At 37.0% G+C, this 21,073-nt stretch overlaps 1 protein-coding gene across 2 annotated transcripts in view; it reads left to right on the forward strand.

Annotated features, from left to right (window-relative positions):
- The first annotated feature begins 1,024 nt into the window (after positions 1-1,024).
- Positions 1,025-21,073, forward strand: part of LOC140450213 (uncharacterized) — a 42,502-nt gene continuing 22,453 nt past the window's right edge. The window contains exons 1-3 of one of the 2 annotated variants that reach the window (XM_072543694.1): positions 1,025-1,178; positions 1,233-1,358; positions 1,417-1,545. In XM_072543694.1, coding sequence (XP_072399795.1) covers positions 1,235-1,358; positions 1,417-1,545 — 253 coding nt within the window. In that variant the 5' untranslated portion in view covers positions 1,025-1,178; positions 1,233-1,234. Of the gene's footprint in view, positions 1,179-1,232; positions 1,359-1,416; positions 1,546-21,073 lie in introns of those variants that run through there. The other variant, XM_072543695.1, reaches the window with a different exon arrangement.

The following is a 21,073-nucleotide window of genomic DNA, read 5'->3' on the forward strand; positions in this document are numbered from 1 at the left end:
GATTAGAAAAAGTTAGTTAGTTTAGGTTAGAAATAAATTACTTATTATTCGATCAGTAAACAAATCGTAATATTGCTTGTTTTTTATGCTAATCAAACATAAAAAAAATTGGGACGATTTTCACATTTGGTCCCATTGAAGATAGCTATAATTGAGCTGTCAATCAAGTTCATAGAACGAAATGTTGGCGCTTGACTGTGTTGCCATGTTTTTTTAATAAATCGGGAAATAGCATGTGATTTATAATTAATAAAAATCCAATAGAACGTTAACAAACCAGCAGTAAAAAAGAAATTCTTTCAAAGAATAATAAGAATATTATTCAGGTACTTTCCACAGACATCTGGTGACCATCTGTAACAATCTGGCAACTGGTGGTTTGAGGATTGCCAAATCTATTAGCTTATTATCAAAGGCAAATGCCAAAAAAATGTTGTAATAATTAACTGCAATTAATATGAGAAGAAACGAGTATTTATTCGTTCGTGTTGTATATAAAAAAATAAAAAATTGCATAATTCATATAATAATATAATAAAAATGTATTTTTGAAAGCTTCTCTATTTGTAATTGAAGCCTACAACATATACATTATAAAGACATGACAACACAGTCAAACGTCAAAAATTTGTTTTGTGAATTTAATTCACAGCTCCTTTGTAGCTATCTTCAATGGGACCAAATGTGAAAATCGTCCAAAAATTGTACCATTTTGGAATAATAATGATATAAAAACAACCAAGTGTTTTATTTATATGTATTTAGGAAATAATATATCATATTATATTTGCCACACAACAAAACGTGGCCCGCCTTTAACAAGGCCTCGCCTTCTTTTAAAGGTCTTTTTGTGTCTCCTATATATTTCAAAATATCGAGCAGACTAACTTCAATTTCTTTATTTGCCATTGCGGTAACAAAAAAAAATAAATGGAAAATAATAAATGCGGATAATTTTGACACACAACAATGATTCACCTACAAAGATTATGGAAGCTCTGTTTTGTTTTCCTACGTGCGTGATCAGCTGATCATCTGTCAAAGCGCCCCCTATAGTTCGTTGACATCGCCAATATTCTTTGCTTGAAGTTCTTGAAATTTCCATTTTCCATCTTATCTTAATTCCATAAAGCCTAAAGCCACAGCCCACACCATACTCTGCATAAAACTGCATTAAGGTTACTTAACCATTTTTATATGTTTCCAATATTTTTATTTAGTTTATTTTTTAGCTATGGAATTTAAAGTTGAAGTTAAGGAAGGTTTTTTTGAATATAGTGAAAGATATTTAGGGAGTCAGTTACACAGATCAACAAATAATATTGAAACTTGTAAGGATAAACCAGATGACAAACCTGGTAAGATAACTAATAAAACTTAGTAAGCAATTTGATTAATTTTTATTGTATTTATTAGAAATAGAGATAAAAGCTGAAATTAAGAAAGAACTTGCTCAAGATGAGCAAGGATATAATATAGAAAGTCAGCTAACTACATCCTTTGATCTTGGAGACTTGAAGAATGAACCAGATGAAGATAACTCAGGTGAGTAAAGTAATAAAAAAATATGTAGAGAGATGGTAAATCTTTAATTTAATCTATCATTAATGCACAATTAATTGCAATAAATATTACATTTTACATTTCTTCTTATAGTTTTTTATGTCCAATCTGATAGACAATTATTTTAACCTGTAGATGTTCATTAATTGGCACTTTGTAGCAACAAATTTTAAATTGGCTTTTAACTGATTTATATGGTTTGTGATGGGCTGATTCCAACTCATTTTGTCCTAGGATCTCACATTCCTTCACAAATTGGGTATCAATTTTTCTAAATAGTTTTTTTTAGAAACTGTTTGTTATAAACTGGTTGCACTTCAGCCAACTAGCTCATTGTTCATGTTAATATTGATTCATTTATCATTTTGGCTGAAATTTTTTTCGGACTGCCCCATAGACATAGAAAAACAATGGAATTTGATGTAACCAGCTAGTTGCCTAATTGTTGCCTCCCTATTTAAGTTTTTGAAGAATCATTGCCAAGTTTTCATAGATCTTTTTCAAGAACAGAATGTCCAACAAGAATAGAATCAGTAAAACCACCATTATGATGTATTAAGCTACTCTTTTTATTTAATGAGTCAATAAAGACACCTTTGGGTGGATTTATATTATATTTTAAATTGAATAATAAAATTTTTAATGACACTACAATAAGCTAGACTTGCTTCTTGGGTAAAGTTAAGCACAAAGTTATTTTTACTATATGTGAATCTAAAGACTGTTTCAAGTTAAGAATTCACAACTGAACAGATAGGCCAGTGCATTTCTTACGGGCGTATGTTGCCAATAGTTCACGGGACTATGCAGGGCCGGCCGAAATAACCCATTCTTTATTTATATTCAAATTTTTATTTATATTTTCCAATGTTAATCAAATTTATTTTAAAAAGATAGGTACGTATCTATTTAATAAGCTTAACGACTACAATTACTTATAAATATGGTTACATTTTCAGGGAAGTGATTTTAAAGATTATTAGAAAAATGTCTTTATTAGTGGTTAAAATATTAGGTTTTACGCAATTGGTTAATTATTATGGCACAGGTAATTCTGACAGCTTAGGTGTCAACTCTCAAAATTATTTATAAAATATTACTTTCACAATAGTTAATAAATAGAAAGCAATAATAATTAAGATATTGTGCTTAAACTTCCATTATCGGGCAAGCCGGGCTAACAGGCCCTAACAGTAAACAATATTGATTACTTTATAATTGACTATTAATAGTTTTCTAATTCTCTTTATGTACTTAGTCATTCCAAACAATAGTGTCATTTGGAAAGCACATTTGGAAAGCAGACAGATTTATGAGTTATAGATAAATGAGCGGTATGTTTTTCAAAATAGTGTAATTAGGTGAAGTGGAGATTATATGTTTGTCTGTATACATAAGCCCAAACTGCCCGATTACGTTTTTAAATTCTTCTGCCCGGACAAGGGTTAAGGCATAACCATCGCGCACTCAAATCTCAAGTGTAAAAAATTATATTGTTAAAATGGATCCAGTTTTGCCGTTTAAAAGTGGTCAAATTTTACATCTGAGTGCTAAAAAAGTGATCTTAAACGTAGTGAGATACCACATTAATTTGCTTCGAGATGAAAGTCAACGTATTGTATTCGACAAAGTATCCGCGATGACAGGAGTGTCAGTTCGTACGATTCAAAAAATCGTACAGGAAGACAAAGAAGGTGAGCTTTCTGAGGTAAAAACAAACAGAAAAAGAACCCGTTGCCGAAACAACTCCAGAGACTATACTTACGATGAAGGTGTTCGTATCGGCGTTCGTCGAACAGTGCATAGTTTTTTTTTTGAAAACATTCCTCCTACTTTGAATCGTCTTCTGCCAAAAGTGAACCAAGACGAAAACTTGCCAAATTTTACCCGCAGTACAATGTACAGGTTGTTAAAAGACATGAACTTTGTTTATGCAAAACGTGATAAAAGTGCCGTGCTAATAGAACGTCCTGATATAATTGCATGGAGGCATGGATATTTAAGGGCCATTAAACAATATCGGGCTGAGGGCTATGACATTGTGTATTTGGATGAGTCATGGGTCAATGTGGGGCACTCGGTTTCCAGAGAATGGAAAGACAAAACCATCACCTCGGCAAGAGATGCGTTCATAAAAGGGCTAAGTACTGGACTAAAGCATCCCACTCAGCGTGGACCACGTTTCATCCTTGTCCATGCCGGAAGTGAAAATGGTTTTGTAAACGGTGCTGAAATGTTTTTCCTTGCAAAAAAAAACAGCGCTGATTATCACGACGAAATGGACGGTCCGTGTTTTGAGAACTGGTTTGAAAACAAACTGTTGCCCAACTTAGTTCGAAAAACGGTTATTGTTATGGACAATGCTCCATATCATAGTGTAAAAACCGAGTTGTTGCCTAACCAATCGTGGAATAAGAATAACATTATGGACTGGTTAAGACAAAAAGACATATTTTTTGAAGAAAATTATCTGAAGTGCGAGCTTTTGGAGGTAGTCGCGCAATTTAAACAAAATTTTGATAATTACAAAATTGAAGAACTTTGTAAACAACAAAATAATGTCAAAGTGCTTCGTTTGCCTCCATACCATTGCGAATTAAATCCAATTGAAATGGTATGGAGCCAAGTAAAAAGGCATGTGGCCGTAAATAACAGCACCTTCAAAGCGAAGGATATGGAGGACCTCATAAAAAAAGCGTTTTCAAATGTTACGTCTGATAACTGGAAAAACTATATTCAACATGTAATGACTCTGGAGAAAAAATTTTGGGAAGTGGACAGTCTAATGGAAGACGTAACTCCCATAGTTATAGATTTATATGATAGTAGTGACAATTCCGATTTGGATATGGACGAAGAATGTACATAGTTTTTGATAATTGTAATATTGTAAATATATAAATGTCAAACTAAAAAACCAAATAATTTGTTACATTTCTATGGTTCTGTTGTATTTTTTTTAAAATATACAGAAGTTTTTATTGTTTTTTTATGTTTTTTACTGACACTAATAATATCTACCACAATACTCACTCAATTTGTTCATTAAACAATTAAGAATATTTTTAAGAGTCTGATGATGACCTAAGCCGAAATTTAATAAATAACTGTTGTGAGAAAAAGACATGTCTTTAATTTTTATTTTTCAAAAAAACAAAAAAAATTTAAAGTTACCTAAGTGAAAAAACGTCTAATGTGCAATATAACATGCAGTTCGGCCCTGCTTTTTCGCTGCAACTCCACTACTCTCGCCTATCTCAGTCTATCGGTAGTTCTGGCATCACCGCTTCCCATAAGGCTCCTTTATGAATTCTTAACTTGACACAGACAGTAGAATATGATAATTCAGGTAGTAATAAATTTTTATTCTTGAGCCAGAATTCATATAAATTAGCAGCATCTTTGGGAAAATCCAGATCTGATCAAATCTTTTAGCCCTTTCTGGAAGAACAATTTTGATAGAGTTTTATCTTTAAAGTCAGAGTTGATTGTCCTGCAGTTGCCTTCACCTTCAACTCAACATGGTATTTTTCCTGACCTTGGAACATGTGTTTATACCTCATGAGAAAGAGAATGAATAGCTGAGATACTGAACAAGTATTTTTATCTTATGACATCCATTATTAGTAAATGTGGAGCTTTCAATAAATAGCTTACATTTTTTTTAATATAACTGTTGACAGTTTCCTTATTGAGAGAATTTGCAAGGGGGTTCCTAGAAATATGTGCCCCCGTTCTTGTCCCCCGGCTGCCATCTAGGAAAAAGTAGAGCAAAGGGTTTTCGTGCTGTATCTCGTAAAGTAGCAATCCTAGAGAAAATTATGTAAAATATTATTTGTAGCGATTAAATTTTCTACACCTTTATTCCTATTACTTTTAAACGTAAAATGGAAAATAAAAAAGTTATAAACAAAAATAACTAAAAATTTTTGAACAAATTTTGAACAAAATAAATTAATATTATAGGGGGTTTTTCAAAGAATAATTTTCACTACAAATTTGTTCAATTTCATTAATTTCTTTGGATTTTACAGGACTCCCAAAGTTCTTGAATGCTCCTAAGAATACAATAAAAACTATTAGGTTTAGTTTTCTATTATTTATTAATTTAGTTATATAATTTATTATTTTGTTAACATTGTTCTGTTATTATTAGTTTATTATCTACCCGACCATCTATGAGGTAAAGTTTAAAGGTGCATTTTTAAGTGGTATCCCCATTAGGCTTAATCCACAGACAATTTCTAAGCAAGATAATATTAAGCATAATTATATATTTAAAAAGTTGTTTTACAGCTATTGTTTGTTTATTTTCTTTGATGGTCTAGGCTTCGTTTTTAATTCAGTATCGAAAAGAGATATTTGCAGAAGAACAGGAGTTAGAATTGGCGTAATTGTGGGTAATTCATCTTCGAACTCTTAGAAGCTTTTGATTAATTTTGATATTTCCATGATATTACTGCAGGTTCCACCACAACAATTCAGGCACACTTCAGAGCATTTGAGGCCTGCTTTTTGGCAATCACACATACTACCACAGTTTGCATTGCATCTACAGAAAATTTATTTTAGTAGTTCGAGGGAGCTGGAGTTTTGAAATTTTTGATTGGTATTCAAATTTTTTCATGCTTTTTCCAGCCCTAAACTTCAGGATCGCAGTGTTTTCTGCTAATAAACTCTAAGACTGTTGAAACGAGCTGTATCTTGTGTTGGTGGAAGCAATGATAAGTTAAATGAATTTTTGGTCACTGTCTTGGTAAATCGTTTGTATCTCATGCTGTCAGAGAATCATCTTTGTTTCCATCATATAAAGAGATGAAAAAATGTTCACCAACTACAGATAGCTCGGCCTTCTCACTGAGAAATAATGCTGTTCCGCTAGCTAACTCAGGATGTTTCTGTGAAATTTTAATAAATTTAAGTTATAAAAGCATGGGAAAACAGCAAAACTCTGCAATGACGTCGCCATACATAAAACTTAAAGGACAGTATCTTTGATGCAACTTACACCCTTTTGAAGGTTTAAAAAAATTTGGACACACACCATTACACTGCTGAAAAGTTAATGCCGTGAGCAAGACAAGAATGTCAACAATGTCCTCTGCTATGATAGTCGTAGAATCATTATTGAAATGCAGCAAGCGCAGAACGGATGATCACTGTGTCTGCATCAGATTCTGCCTGGACGACACTAAAACCCACCTCTGATAGAGCAGTTTTGTGAAGGTCTATTAGGTTTGTTTGGTTCTCTGCATTACCAAGAAATTGATATTGGGATAATGTTGGTACAGTACTCTTATTAAATGTTATCTCTATCGATTGGTGCTTTTTTGTGCGACGCAAGCGCACGAGGCGGAAAAAGTTTTTTGTTAGCAAAAAGGGTCGATAATCAATTAATAATAACGTAAAACTGTTTTAACAAAGCTACGCCTTAAAAACAATAAATTTCTAAAATTTATTGTATTTGTTTTAATTATTGTTTTATTGTAAAATCACAAGAAAAAAGTTATATGGCCCAATAGAAAATTTCTTCAAAATTTTTTAGTTATTTTGGTTTATAACTTTTTCATTTTAATAAAAACAAATGATTTATAAAATTTTCTTTTGAGTTGCTAATTTACGAGATACAGAGTGAAAACCCTTTGTCCCTCTCTTTCCAAGATGGCGGTCGGTGACAAAGGTTACGACTCCACAAACTTAACTTAAAGTTTATGCTGACCACCCCCACACATCAACCAAATTAAATTGCGTTCTTTCAATGTAATGTAAATAAAATGTAATCTCAATGTAACTTTTCAATTGAATAACAAATAAATAGCTTATTCTATACAAGTATATATAAATAGAAATACGTGTTGTTTTGTAAAAATTTCAGTGTGGAAGTAATTTCTGTGAAACAAAATATCCTTTTTTAACACTATTATATACAAACTGTATACCAATAGGTATACACTTGCGTCTGTATCTAAGATAAACTCTCCTTCTGGCAGTGGATATCCTAAAATTGATGCTGTGATAAACGCTTTTTCAAGGTCTCAAAGGCATTTTGGCAGTCTGTATCCCAGCAGTAATCTCTTGCCTCCTCTGTAAGTCGCGTTAATGGCTTAGCGATATCTGCAAACTTCTTAATAAACCTCCGGTAGAAAGTACATAGTCCAAGAAAACTTCATACTTGATGTTTGTCCGTTGGTTCTGGCCATTCCTTAATGGAATAGATTTTTCCCTTATCCACTGCCACTCCTTCTTTACTGACTATATGGCCCAGATAATTGACTTTACCTTGAAATAGCTGGCACTTCTTGGTCAGCCAGTCTTAACATCAATTGGGCAGCTTTAAGTCGATTAAAAACGTTTTCTAAATTCTTCAGATGATCTTCAAATGTCTCCCACAAGACGATTATGTCATCTAGATAAACCAGGCATGTTTTCCAAGATAACCCTCTCAACACATTTTCCAGAAGCCTCTCAAATGTCGCAGGAGCATTACAGAGACCAAATGGCATAACCTTGAATTGCCACAATCCAGATCCTGTGGTGAAGGCTGTCTTCTCTTTATCTACTGGGTCCATTTCTACCTGCCAGTATCCAGACTTCAAATCCAAAGTAGAAAACAATTTACTTCCAGCCAATGTGTCCAATGTGTCGTCGATCCGAGGCAGAGAATAACTATCTTTCTTGGTAACGTTGTTTAGCAAACGGTAATCCACACAGAACCTCGTCGTTCCGTCTTTCTTTTTAACCAGGACCACCGCAGAGACCCATGGGCTCGTAGAAGGTTCTATCACCCCGTCTTTCTTCATTTCCTGAACAATCGTTTCAGCTTCCTCTCTTTTCGCCTGTGGTAATCGTCGAGCTGTTTGACGAATTGGCTTAGCATTACCAGTATCAATTTTATGCTTAACAACGGTAGTTCTTCCCGTCTTTCCTCCTTTCAGTGGGAAAGTATCACGATACTGCCGAAGAAATTCCCTTAATTTCCTTTTCTCCATCTGATTTAGAGACTGTCCCACAACTGCAACCATTTGGTCGAATTTAACGTTGGAATTATCAGATGTTGTCGCCTGACGGATTATGAATGTCACAGATATACAAGTTCCTGCTTTTGTCTTTTTCTCGATGATCACTGGGTAGTCATTGACATTGATAAGTCTCACAGGAATTTCTTTAGCCGAAGTCACCAATTCTTTTCCAATTATGATTCCACAGCCAACCTCGTCGTCATGGTTCCAAGGCTCCATCATAACAGGTGTCCCTTCGTCCACCATTCCCTGTAGCCGCGCTACTATGATCTTTTCACTTCTCGCAGGCACGACTGTATCTTCTTTAATTGCTGCTTGCACAGTGTTGCCATCATGTGGATGAAGAAATACCTCCTTGTTGCCAACTTTGATTACCTTACTTCTTAAAATCCAATTGGAATCCATGCATATTCATTATGTCCATTCCTAATATAACATTCTCTTCGATGTCAGCAACTATAACAGTATGCACGAACTTTTCTGCTCCAATTACTAATTGTACCTGGATTTCTCCATAAATGTTGGCATTTTCACCTGTAGCGGTCCGAAGTCGCAACCTCGTTGGTAACAGTCTGCAACGTCCAACAACGTATGCCTTTTACCATTTATTTCTCCATCTACATATATACTATCTTCACGACATTTCAAAGAAGCTAATAGTATGAGAGGGTCTTTGGAAAAGTTCCTGGTCGAAGCTGCCCCCCTAAGGCCGACTCGTTCTAGTTTTCCTGATGGTGAGTTTCTTGACCAGCATCATCAACCAGTATCTTGTGACAAGCTAATCGCAGTGTTCTCTGCATTTCATGATCACGAAGACCATCAATAAACGTTTGAACGGCCAATTTTTCCATCATGTCTTCGGGAGGTGTTGGATAAGCATATCGTACTAATCTGGCAATATCTACCTCATATTCTTGAAGAGCCTCATCTTTCTTCTGTCTTTGATTTTTAAGCTGCGACTGATATACATGCTCCAAATATTCGTGGCCATATCGCTTATTTAACCTCTTCTTCAGTTGTTCGAAATCATCCGTCTTCTTTACGGCTATGGTCTGAAGCACATCTAAGACATCTCGAAGAGCGATAGTCAGGTTTACAGCATTTTCTTTTTCAGACCATCATGTAGCTCTTATTAACCTTCAAAATATCAATATATATATATATATATATATATATATATATATATATATATATATATATATATATATATATATATATATAATATAATAATAGTCTCCCGTTTTATACCGCTCGCGGCTTTGGGAGAGTATAGCAGGGTAGTCTGCTATATCTAGGGCCTACGGTATACAAGGAAGGTAACATGGCCAGTGCTACGCTTCAACCGCCTATTATTACCCCTGGTTTTACCCAAGGTACTCATTTTAGTCAGGCTGAGTCGACCTGGGGCCTATAGACATTTTTAAAAATGGCTAGTTGTTCTTGCCGGCGGCGGGATTCGAACTCCGGACCACCGGCATGCGAGGCAAGCATCCTACCGCTTGCGGTACGCAGGCTCTTGTCTAATGTTTTCTATCCAAAGTATTTTAATTGTTGAAGACGAACTTCAACAATTTCGAACAGCAAAGTTCGTCTCAAACAATTCAAATACTTTGGATATGTTATGAGAGCAGACACAGAAAACATCGAAAGACTTATTATCCAAGGAAAGGTAGAAGGCCGAAGATCACGAGGAACATCTCCAACAAGATGAATCGATCAAATTATAGGCATCCAATACATAATCATATCAAAAGGGTCTTATTTACCTATCTTTGCTCCTATTGGTCCAACCGTACCGTACGGGGCCTAAAATGATAATATTTAACGGACAGAATACGATGATGGAGACAAATCAAGTATGGCGACATGTAATAATACCGTAAACTGGTAGCGATAAAACTGAGTAACGCACAGAGGTGTGTGGCATAATACGTAACAGGATTTAACGAATAGGATACGATTACATACATCTGTATACATACGTTCACTTTTAGACAGTCAACTTCTCTACTTTTGATAAACGCAAAGAAGCCCCAACGTTCACTGTTAGACGTTCACTGCATACATCCCCACTGTGAAAACTAAACAAGCCAGCGTCTCAAACGTGGAATGAGCCGTAGAACGTGATATATTGCCGTAAAAATATATGATGGCCATAGACGGTTCTATAATATCCAGAAAATTTTTTCCCTGATCATATTTAAAAAACATACGCTGTATATACTAACCCATGCTTTGCAAATATGGATTACGATCAAGTTATGTACAACTTCCTTTGTAAAGGTATAATTAATTAGTATAAATAAGTTAAAAGGTATAATAATAATTAATTAATAAAGTATAATCAATCAAATAATCCAGGTTGTTTCAATTTTATACTTTTTTATTGAATAGTGAAGATATACATAAGTACTTATCATTCTTAATTCAATACAAAAATACAGAATGTTTATTCTTTTGCTATATAATCTACTTTTCCTAAAAATTTTTAGTAACTTTTTGTTCTTTACAAAGTAATAAAAGTTAGAATAGCTTTGTTTTAAAATTTTCAGTTTATTTTTCTGTCTGAGCTCGTTCCCTTACGAGGGTAAATAAATGGATGGCGCCCATTACTTTATTTTTATTTTAAAGATAATATATTGAAACCTATTGCATATAAAGTTTGAAAGAACCACACCCAAATCTTTTCCGACACGAGCGATGGGCCTAGAATAATTATGTAGGTAATGCTATACAGGGTGCACTTAGAAAGCTGTACCAATTGAATTTTTTTGATAAATCAATACATTCTCATGTTGGTGAATAGTGTGCCTACAAATATGTAAAGAAGCTTATGATATTGGGCATTAAATTATTATGTTGTATAAACAATTAATTGAAACTGAATACAGTATACAAATTAACTTAAACTTAGCACAGCAAAAGACCATGTGTACATGTATATAAAAAGTATTGTAACGAAATAGCCCATCTCCGATACGTCATAATTCTTAGAAGGACGAATCTAGAAAACGTAAGAATCGGCATGTCAATAGCGCCCGTCCTTCTGACGGGAGACAATTAGAGGTGGGACAACGCCAGAATGTTCTCGAAAAGTAACTTTATTATATATATGTAACGTTGTTAGGAGTGAGTTTAGTCGTTAAGATACTACCGAACTGTAAAGTTATAAATAAATATATGTATATAAATTCGAACCGCTCGTTTTATTTAATCGCGCTACAGTGGTGTTACGGTGTGAGTAAAGAAAATATAAATTCAACAGTTGTTGAAAAAGACTTTTGGACTTTTGAAAAATATTGTTCGTCGGGAACATCCGCGTAGTTTGGCAGTGATCTTTGTACGAAAGAACATTTAAAAAGTACGTGTGTGCCTGACCAAAAATGCTGCTAGTACAACTTTCAGTAAAACAGTTGCGTGAGCAACTGGAAGAACGCGATGAAGACTGCAGCGGGTCCAAGAAGATACTCCAAGAACGACTAAAGACTGTTCTTAACAAGAATGGAGATGATCCAGAGACATTCCATTTTCAGTCAGCAGAAGAAGCAGTTTTAATGAAGATAGAAGAAACTTCTAAAAAAACTGATGATCAATTCGAGACTGTTTCCAAAAGATTCGATGAAACGTCTCAAATGATAGAAGAATCTTCTAAAAAAAATGATGATACATTCGAGACTGTTTCCAAAAGATTCGATGAAACGTCTCAAATGATTGAAGAATCTTCTCGAAAGAATGATGAAAGATTTAATGAAACGTCTCAAACTATTAAAGAAATAGCTAGACAAAACGACGAGAAATTCGAAAATATGTCTAGAAGATTCGACGAAGTATGTAATCAAAACAATGACAAATTTGAAGAAGTCACAAGAACATTCGATAACATACAGAAAAATGTAAACAACGTAGAAGAGAAGATCAAACAATTAGAGAGCATGATAACTAATACAAAAGTGCTACCACCAGTTAATACAATAGCCTTAGATCCGGTAGTGAAAGAAGAATCACCTAGAGACGAAACAACACATAATATGAGATTCAAATTGCCACCATTTGATGGAAAGTCTTCTTGGTCCATATACCTTAGACAATTTGAAGCTATTGCGACAGCCAATCATTGGACAGAACAAGAAAATGCTGTTTCCTTGACTGCTGCTTTACGAGGTGATGCTGCAGATATCCTAAGATCGATTCCTAAGGGTCAAGAAAAATGTTACCAGACCTTGTTCACTCGACTAGACAAACGTTACGGAGATGCCCATCTACAACAAGTCTACAAGGCGCAACTAAGAAGTAGAATTCAACGAGCAAGTGAAAATTTACAAGAGTTTGAAGCAGATGTTGCTCGTATAGTGCGGTTGGCTTATCCGGAAGTACCAGACAACATTTTGGAAGAAATTGCTGTAGATACCTTCGTCAATGGGTTAAAAGAAAGTGAATTACAGAAAGCTTTACGACTAGCAAGACCAAAAGTTCTGGATGAAGCGCTCGCTATTGCCTTGGAACATGAAACAGCTAGTCAAACTTCACGGAGCCATCGAGTAAGAACCATCGAAGAAGGCGACGAACCAAACGATGAACGTCTGGAAGAAATGGTACGAAAAGTAGTTCGTAACACGATGCCGAAGAGACGCGAGCCCAGATGTTGGAATTGCGGTGACGTAGGTCATATTCGCCGTAATTGCAAGAAAATGATACAACAGTCGGAAAACTAGAACGGGTCGACAACAAGGGGCAACTGCCGACCTCGAGAAACACAGCCCCCATAGTAACTGTGAACAGTACGTCCTCAGGTGGAAATCATAGCTGTACATAGAGGGTCGTATCAATAATAAATGTAGATCGTTTTTGGTAGATACAGGTGCAACGAGAACTATTGCACGGCCAGAAGTAGTACGAGGCCATCTTAAATTATCGCCTGCAACAGTAAAGCTTAGAACAGCAACTGGTGAGATAATTAATACATATGGCGAGGCTAATATGTCAGTATCCATTGGCCAGACCACAGTGAAACATACAGTATTAATTGCAGAGATCTCCGATGAGTTCATATTGGGGATGGATTTACTAAGGAAAGTTGGGGCTGTATTGAATGTCAAAGATGGAGTTCTCGAGATCAGTGGTGAAGAGTTGCCGTTTCATGAAGACAAAGAAGATGTTATCAGCTTAATAACTACTTGTGACGTAACAATACCCGGTAATAGTGAGAAAATTTTGATGACCAGACCTGATGGTTACTGCCGAGAGGGAAGTTTAAGGATGGTCGAAGATGTGAATAATGCCGAGTTCCTAACGGCAAAAGCTTTGGTGAGAATTCGAGATGTCGTTCCTGTAAGAGTTATTAATTTAAAGGGAACTGCTATTAAGTTAAGTAAAAGAACTTTGATCGGACAGTGTGTTCCCGTGGCTTCGATTTGTTCCATGAATACTAATGAGAAACCGTCGAAATCTAAGTATCCAAAGGAGCTTGTTGAGACGATGATTAAAACGTGCCAAGATCTTGATGATGAACGAACTAAAAAAGTGAAGTCTATGCTGATAGAATTTCAAGATGTTTTTGCCATGGATAAGAAGGATAATGGCAAAACAAGCATAGTAAAGCATAAAATTAATACCGGAGACGCTCAGCCAATCAGACAACAACCTAGACGACTTCCATTTTCGAAAAGAGATGAAGCCGAAGACATCATCAAAGATATGAACAAACAAGGGGTAATTGAACCATCAAACAGTCCATGGACATCACCAGTAGTCCTAGTAAAGAAGAAAGATGGTTCAACACGTTTTTGTATTGACTACCGACAGCTCAATGCAGTAACTAAAAAAGATAGTTATCCTTTGCCCAGAATAGACGATACCTTGGATACACTTTCTGGTTCTCGTTGGTTCTCCACACTCGATCTGAAAAGTGGATATTGGCAAGTAGACATGGAGCCAGCTGATCGTGAAAAAACCGCATTCTCGATAGGATCAGGGCTTTGGCAGTTCACAGTTATGCCCTTTGGTTTATGTAATGCCCCGGCCACATTTGAAAGATTAATGGATGCAGTTTTAAGAGGTCTAACATGGAAAACATGCCTGGTTTATTTGGATGATGTAATTGTAGTTGGAAGATCCTTCGATGAACATGCCAATAATCTAACAGAAGTCTTTCAACGATTGCGGGCAGCGAATCTGAAGTTGAGTCCGAAGAAATGTCACTTGTTTCGACGAGAAGTGAAGTACTTGGGACATATTGTAGCAAGTAATGGTGTAACAGCTGATCCTGAAAAACTTGCAGCAATTAAGGATTGGCCAGTACCAAGAGATAAACACGAAATTAGAAGTTTTCTTGGCCTATGTACATATTACCGCCGTTTTGTCAAAGGATTTGCCAATATCTCCAAGCCATTAACAAAGTTGACAGAAGAAGGCAAAGAATATACATGGAGCGAAGAGTGTCAAAGAGCTTTTGAACACTTACAAATGGCTCTGATCAGCGCACCGATTTTAAGCTACCCTAGACAGGCAGGAAAATTTGTGTTGGACACCGATGCAAGCAACAGTGCAATAGGAGCTGTTCTTTCCCAAATCCAAGATGGGCAGGAGAAAGTCATCGCTTACTTTAGCAAAGTCTTGTCAAAACCAGAAAGAAACTATTGCGTTACCAGAAGAGAATTGCTAGGCGTAGTGAAGGCTTGTGAGCATTTCCATAAATACTTGTATGGCAGAAAGTTTCTTCTTCGCACGGATCACGCTGCTCTAAAATGGCTCCTACAATTTCGTAATCCAGAGGGTCAGATGGCCAGATGGTTAGAACGATTACAAGAATATGATTACGAGATCGAACACAGGGCTGGCAGAGTTCATTCAAATGCTGATGCCCTTTCGAGACGGCCGTGCAGTGCAAATTGTAATCACTGTCTTAAATTAGAAGAACGACTTTGCCCCGTGAGACGAACCACCGTCATTAATGAGCAATGGCAGCCTCAACAGCTACAAGACGCTCAAGCAGATGATCCATGTATAAAAAGAGTATTGGATTGGATGCGTCGAAGTGAGAGACCTTCTTGGCAAGACATTAGTGCATGTAGTCCAGAAGTCAAGTGTTACTGGAGCCAATGGAATTGCCTAGTGCTGAAAGATGATCTTCTGTATAGAACCTTTGAGAACGATGATGGTACAGAAACTAAGCTTCAGTTAATTGTACCTAAAAGTAAAGTGTCAGAAGCATTGCGTCAGTTGCATGACGGTGCATCAGGTGGACACTTTGGTATCACGAAGACTCTGCAAAAGGTTCGAGAACGGTTCTATTGGGTGAACTGTAAAGATGATGTAAGAAGATGGTGCCGGAAATGTGAACTGTGTGCAACCAGTAATGGTCCAGCTGGTAAAAAGAGGGCACCCATGAGACAGTACAATGTTGGTAGTCCTATGGAAAGAGTAGCAATCGACATTGCAGGTCCACTTCCAGAGACAAATGATGGGAATAAATATATCCTGGTAGCCATGGATTATTTTACGAAATGGACTGAGGCTTATGCGATACCAAATCAAGAAGCTGCTACCGTTGCAGAGGTACTTGTTAAAGAATTCTTTAGCCGATTTGGTGTTCCCTTGGAGATCCACTCCGACCAAGGGCGAAACTTCGAGTCAACCCTTTTCCAAAACGTTTGTAAATTGATTGGTGTCAATAAGACCAGAACGACACCCCTGCATCCTCAATCAGACGGAATGGTCGAGAGAATGAACCGAACAATGGGTAAACACCTATCCAAGGTTGTATCAGAACATCAAAGAGATTGGGACCAGCATATTCATTTATTCCTAATGGCCTACCGCTCGGCCGTGAATGAAACTACAGGCCAGACTCCAACCTGCCTGATGTTAGGTCGTGAAGTTCGTTTGCCCTGCGACCTAGAGTTTGGCTGCAGACCTTCCGAAGAACATGTTGCAAGCGAAGATTATGTCGACCGCCTGAAGTTAAGAATGAACAACATTCATGAACTTGCCCGACAACACATCCAGATAGCCAGTGACAGAATGAAAGATCAATATGATTCTCGATGTAAGAGTGAACGCTATGAAGTAGGTGATCTTGTTTAGCTTTATAATCCACAACATCGTCGAGGCTTGTCTTCCAAACTGCAAAGACAATGGGAAGGTCCATATGAAATTAAAAAGAAAATAAATGACGTAATATTCCGAATTAAGAAGTTGCCGAAAGGTAAACCAAAAGTAGTTCACATAAATCGTCTTGCACCATATGCTGGCTCAAATGAAACAGAAGAAGCACGAACCCTTCAACATGAGATCAAAGATGACCGGCGACCAAGCTTTAATGAATTTATGTCAAATTACGCAGAGAGAAAGAGAGCTAGATTCGGCGTGACCACAGAAGTTCAGCAGGATCTTTTTAGTGTTCCGCATAACGTCTCTCTAGCCCGCTGTGTTGCCCAAGATCTTGAGATGACTAACGGAATCTCATCCGTATTTTATAAGAAATTCGGTCGTTTGGACGAGTTAAAAAACCAGCAACCTAAAGTTGGAAGAGTACTGAGATTAGAAGATGGTTCTCGATCTTTGCTGTATATGGTGACCAGGAAGTCGTATAAAGACAGGGCAAGCTACGAGGATATATGGCGTGCTCTAACTAATTTGAAGAGAATTGTGTGCAATTACGACATCAAGAATTTGGCCTTACCCAAGATAGGCCATGCACTAGATAATCTGGACTGGAAGATTGTCAGAAGCATGCTTGAAGTGATCTTCCGAGAAACCGGCGTACGAATTACTGTGTGTTGCATTAACCCGATGAGATCGTATCCTTCAAAGTCAGTAGACTGTTATTTCTTTCTAAAGGGTTCATGCAGAGCTGGAGAGTCCTGTAGATTCCGCCATCCTGTGCCTACATATAGAGTTGCTGATCGGGACGATCAGATTTAAGAGGGGAGCAGTGTAACGAAATAGCCCATCTCCGATACGTCATAATTCTTAGGACGAATCTAGAAAACGTAAGAATCAGCATGTCAATAGCGCCCGTCCTTCGGACGGGAGACAATTAGAGGTGGGACAACGCCAGAATGTTCTCGAAAAGTAACTTTATTATATATATGTAACGTTGTTAGGAGTGAGTTTAGTCGTTAAGATACTACCGAACTGTAAAGTTATAAATAAATATATGTATATAAATTCGAACCGCTCGTTTTATTTAATCGCGCTACAGTATGTAAAAAAGTTTATGTATAAAACAATAATTTGCAGAGAACTAACAAGATCACACTTCCAATAGTATATTATTAGTGAAATTTAATTTTAACTTTAGGTAACATAATTAAAATGATTGATTGAAATATAGTAATATTAAAAAGTATTATAAGGTTACCACTTTTGGCTTTCTCAGCTGCAGCTGCCGGCAAAGTGGAAGCAAGAAGTTAGAACCCAAGCCATCACGTGAAAAAGACAGTGGCCTTGAGGTCAAAAATGACAGAACAGCAAGGCGAGTTGCCAACCGCTAATGCAATAGAGCGGTAAATTTAAAGAATATGATAAATTGGGTGACAACCCTGCCAGTAAAAACCAAAAAATGAAAGAAAAAGGTGCTTAAGATCACCACTTTCCCCTCAGTGATGATATATATATATATATATATATATATATATATATATATATATATATATATATATATATATATATATATATATATATATAAATTTATATTTTGAAGGTTAATAAGAGCTACATGATGGTCTGAAAAAGAAAATGCTGTAAACCTGACTATCGCTCTTCGAGGAGATGTCTTAGATGTGCTTCAGACCATAGCCGTAAAGAAGACGGATGATTTCGAACAACTGAAGAAGAGGTTAAATAAGCGATATGGCCACGAATATTTGGAGCATGTATATCAGTCGCAGCTTAAAAATCAAAGACAGAAGAAAGATGAATCTCTTCAAGAATATGAGGTAGATATTGCCAGATTAGTACGATATGCTTATCCAACAGCTCCCGAAGACATGATGGAAAAATTGGCCGTTCAAACGTTTATTGATGGTCTTCGTGATCATGAAATGCAGAGAACACTACGATTAGCTCGTCACAAGACGCTGGTTGATGTCTTATCCGCCGCCCTCGAATACGAGTCAGCTACGCAGGCCTCTGGCGGGTACAGTAAAGTTAGGACTGTAAAAGACAAAGGAGATGAAGATAAACTTAAGCAGCTCGTTAATATGATGAAAAGTATGACATACAAGAAAACTAAGACCATACAATCAAGAAACTCACCATCAGGAAAACTAGAACGAGTCGGCCTTAGGGGGGCAGCTTCGACCAGGAACTTTTCCAAAGACCCTCTCATACTAATAGCTTCTTTGAAATGTCGTGAAAATAGTGTATATGTAGATGGAGAAATAAATGGTAAAAGGCATACGTTGTTGGTGGATACCGGAGCGACCAGAATCATTATACGTCTGACAGTTATAAACAGCCGTAAGAAACTTACCAACGAGGTTGCGACTTCGGACCGCTACAGGTGAAAATGCCAACATTTATGGAGAAATCCAGGTACAATTAGTAATTGGAGCAGAAAAGTTCGTGCATACTGTTATAGTTGCTGACATCGAAGAGAATGTTATATTAGGAATGGACATAATGAATATGCATGGATTCCAATTGGATTTTAAGAAGTAAGGTAATCAAAGTTGGCAACAAGGAGGTATTTCTTCATCCACATGATGGCAACACTGTGCAAGCAGCAATTAAAGAAGATACAGTCGTGCCTGCGAGAAGTGAAAAGATCATAGTAGCGCGGCTACAGGGAATGGTGGACGAAGGGACACCTGTTATGATGGAGCCTTGGAACCATGACGACGAGGTTGGCTGTGGAATCATAATTGGAAAAGAATTGGTGACTTCGGCTAAAGAAATTCCTGTGAGACTTATCAATGTCAATGACTACCCAGTGATAGTCGAGAAAAAGACAAAAGCAGGAACTTGTATATCTGTGACATTCATAATCCGTCAGGCGACAACATCTGATAATTCCAACGTTAAATTCGACCAAATGGTTGCAGTTGCGGGACAGTCTCTAAATCAGATGGAGAAAAGGAAATTAAGGGAATTTCTTCATCAGTATCGTGATATTCTCCTACCGAAAGGAGGAAAGACGGGAAGAACTACCGTTGTTAAGCATAAAATTGATACTGGTAATGCTAAGCCAATTCGTCAAACAGCTCGACGATTACCACAGGCGAAAAGAGAGGAAACTGAAACGATTGTTCAGGAAATGAAGAAAGACGGGGTGATAGAACCTTATACGAGCCCATGGGGCCTCTCCGGTAGTCCTGGTTAAAAAGAAAGACGGAACGACGAGGTTCTGTGTGGATTACCGTTTGCTAAACAACGTTACCAAGAAAGATAGTTATTCTCTGCCTTGGATCGACGACACATTGGACACATTGGCTGGAAGTAAATTGTTTTCTACTTTGGATTTGAAGTCTGGATACTGGCAGGTAGAAATGGACCCAGTAGATAAAGAGAAGACAGCCTTCACCACAGGATCTGGATTGTGGCAATTCAAGGTTACGCCATTTGGTCTCTGTAATGCTCCTGCGACATTTGAGAGGCTTCTGGAAAATGTGTTGAGAGGGTTATCTTGGAAAACATGCCTGGTTTATCTAGATGACATAATCGTCTTGTGGGAGATATTTGAAGATCATCTGAAGAATTTAGAAAACGTTTTTAATCGACTTAAAGCTGCCCAATTGTTGTTAAGACTGGCTGACCAAGAATTGCCAGCTATTTCAAGGTAAAGTCAATTATCTGGGTCATATAGTCAGCAAAGAAGGAGTGGCCGTGGATAAGGGAAAAATCTATTCCATTAAGGAATGGCCAGAACCAACGGACAAACATCAAGTATGAAGTTTTCTTGGAGTATGTACTTACTACCGGAGGTTTATTAAGAAGTTTGCAGATATCGCTAAGCCATTAACGCGACTTACAGAGGAGGCAAGAGATTACCGCTGGGATACAGACTGCCAAAATGCCTTTGAGACCTTGAAAAAGCATTTATCACAGCATCAATTTTAGGATATCCACTGCCAGAACGAGAGTTTATCATAGATACAGACGCAAGTAATGTGGGAATCGGAGGAGTGCTATCTCAGATACAAGGAGGACAGGAACGAGTCCTTGGATATTTTAGTAAAGTTCTTTCAAAACCTGAGCGGAATTATTGCGTCACGAGAAGAGAACTTCTAGCAGTAGTGAAATCAGTAGAGCACTTTTACCAATACCTCTACGGAAGGAAGTTTTTAATCCGAACCGACCATGCCGGCCTTAAGTGGTTGTTGCAGTTTAAGAATCCAGAGGGTCAGATAGCCAGATGGATCGAACGACTTCAAGAATACGATTTCAAGATTGAGCACCGGGCCGGAGTTAGCCACAGAAACGCTGATTCTCTTTCCAGAAGGCCATGCCCAGCAGAGTGTTCCTACTGCAACAAAACGGAATCCAAGGAA

The sequence above is a fragment of the Diabrotica undecimpunctata genome, chromosome 9 (genome assembly GCF_040954645.1).
Source record: "Diabrotica undecimpunctata isolate CICGRU chromosome 9, icDiaUnde3, whole genome shotgun sequence".
Lineage (NCBI taxonomy): Eukaryota > Metazoa > Arthropoda > Insecta > Coleoptera > Chrysomelidae > Diabrotica > Diabrotica undecimpunctata.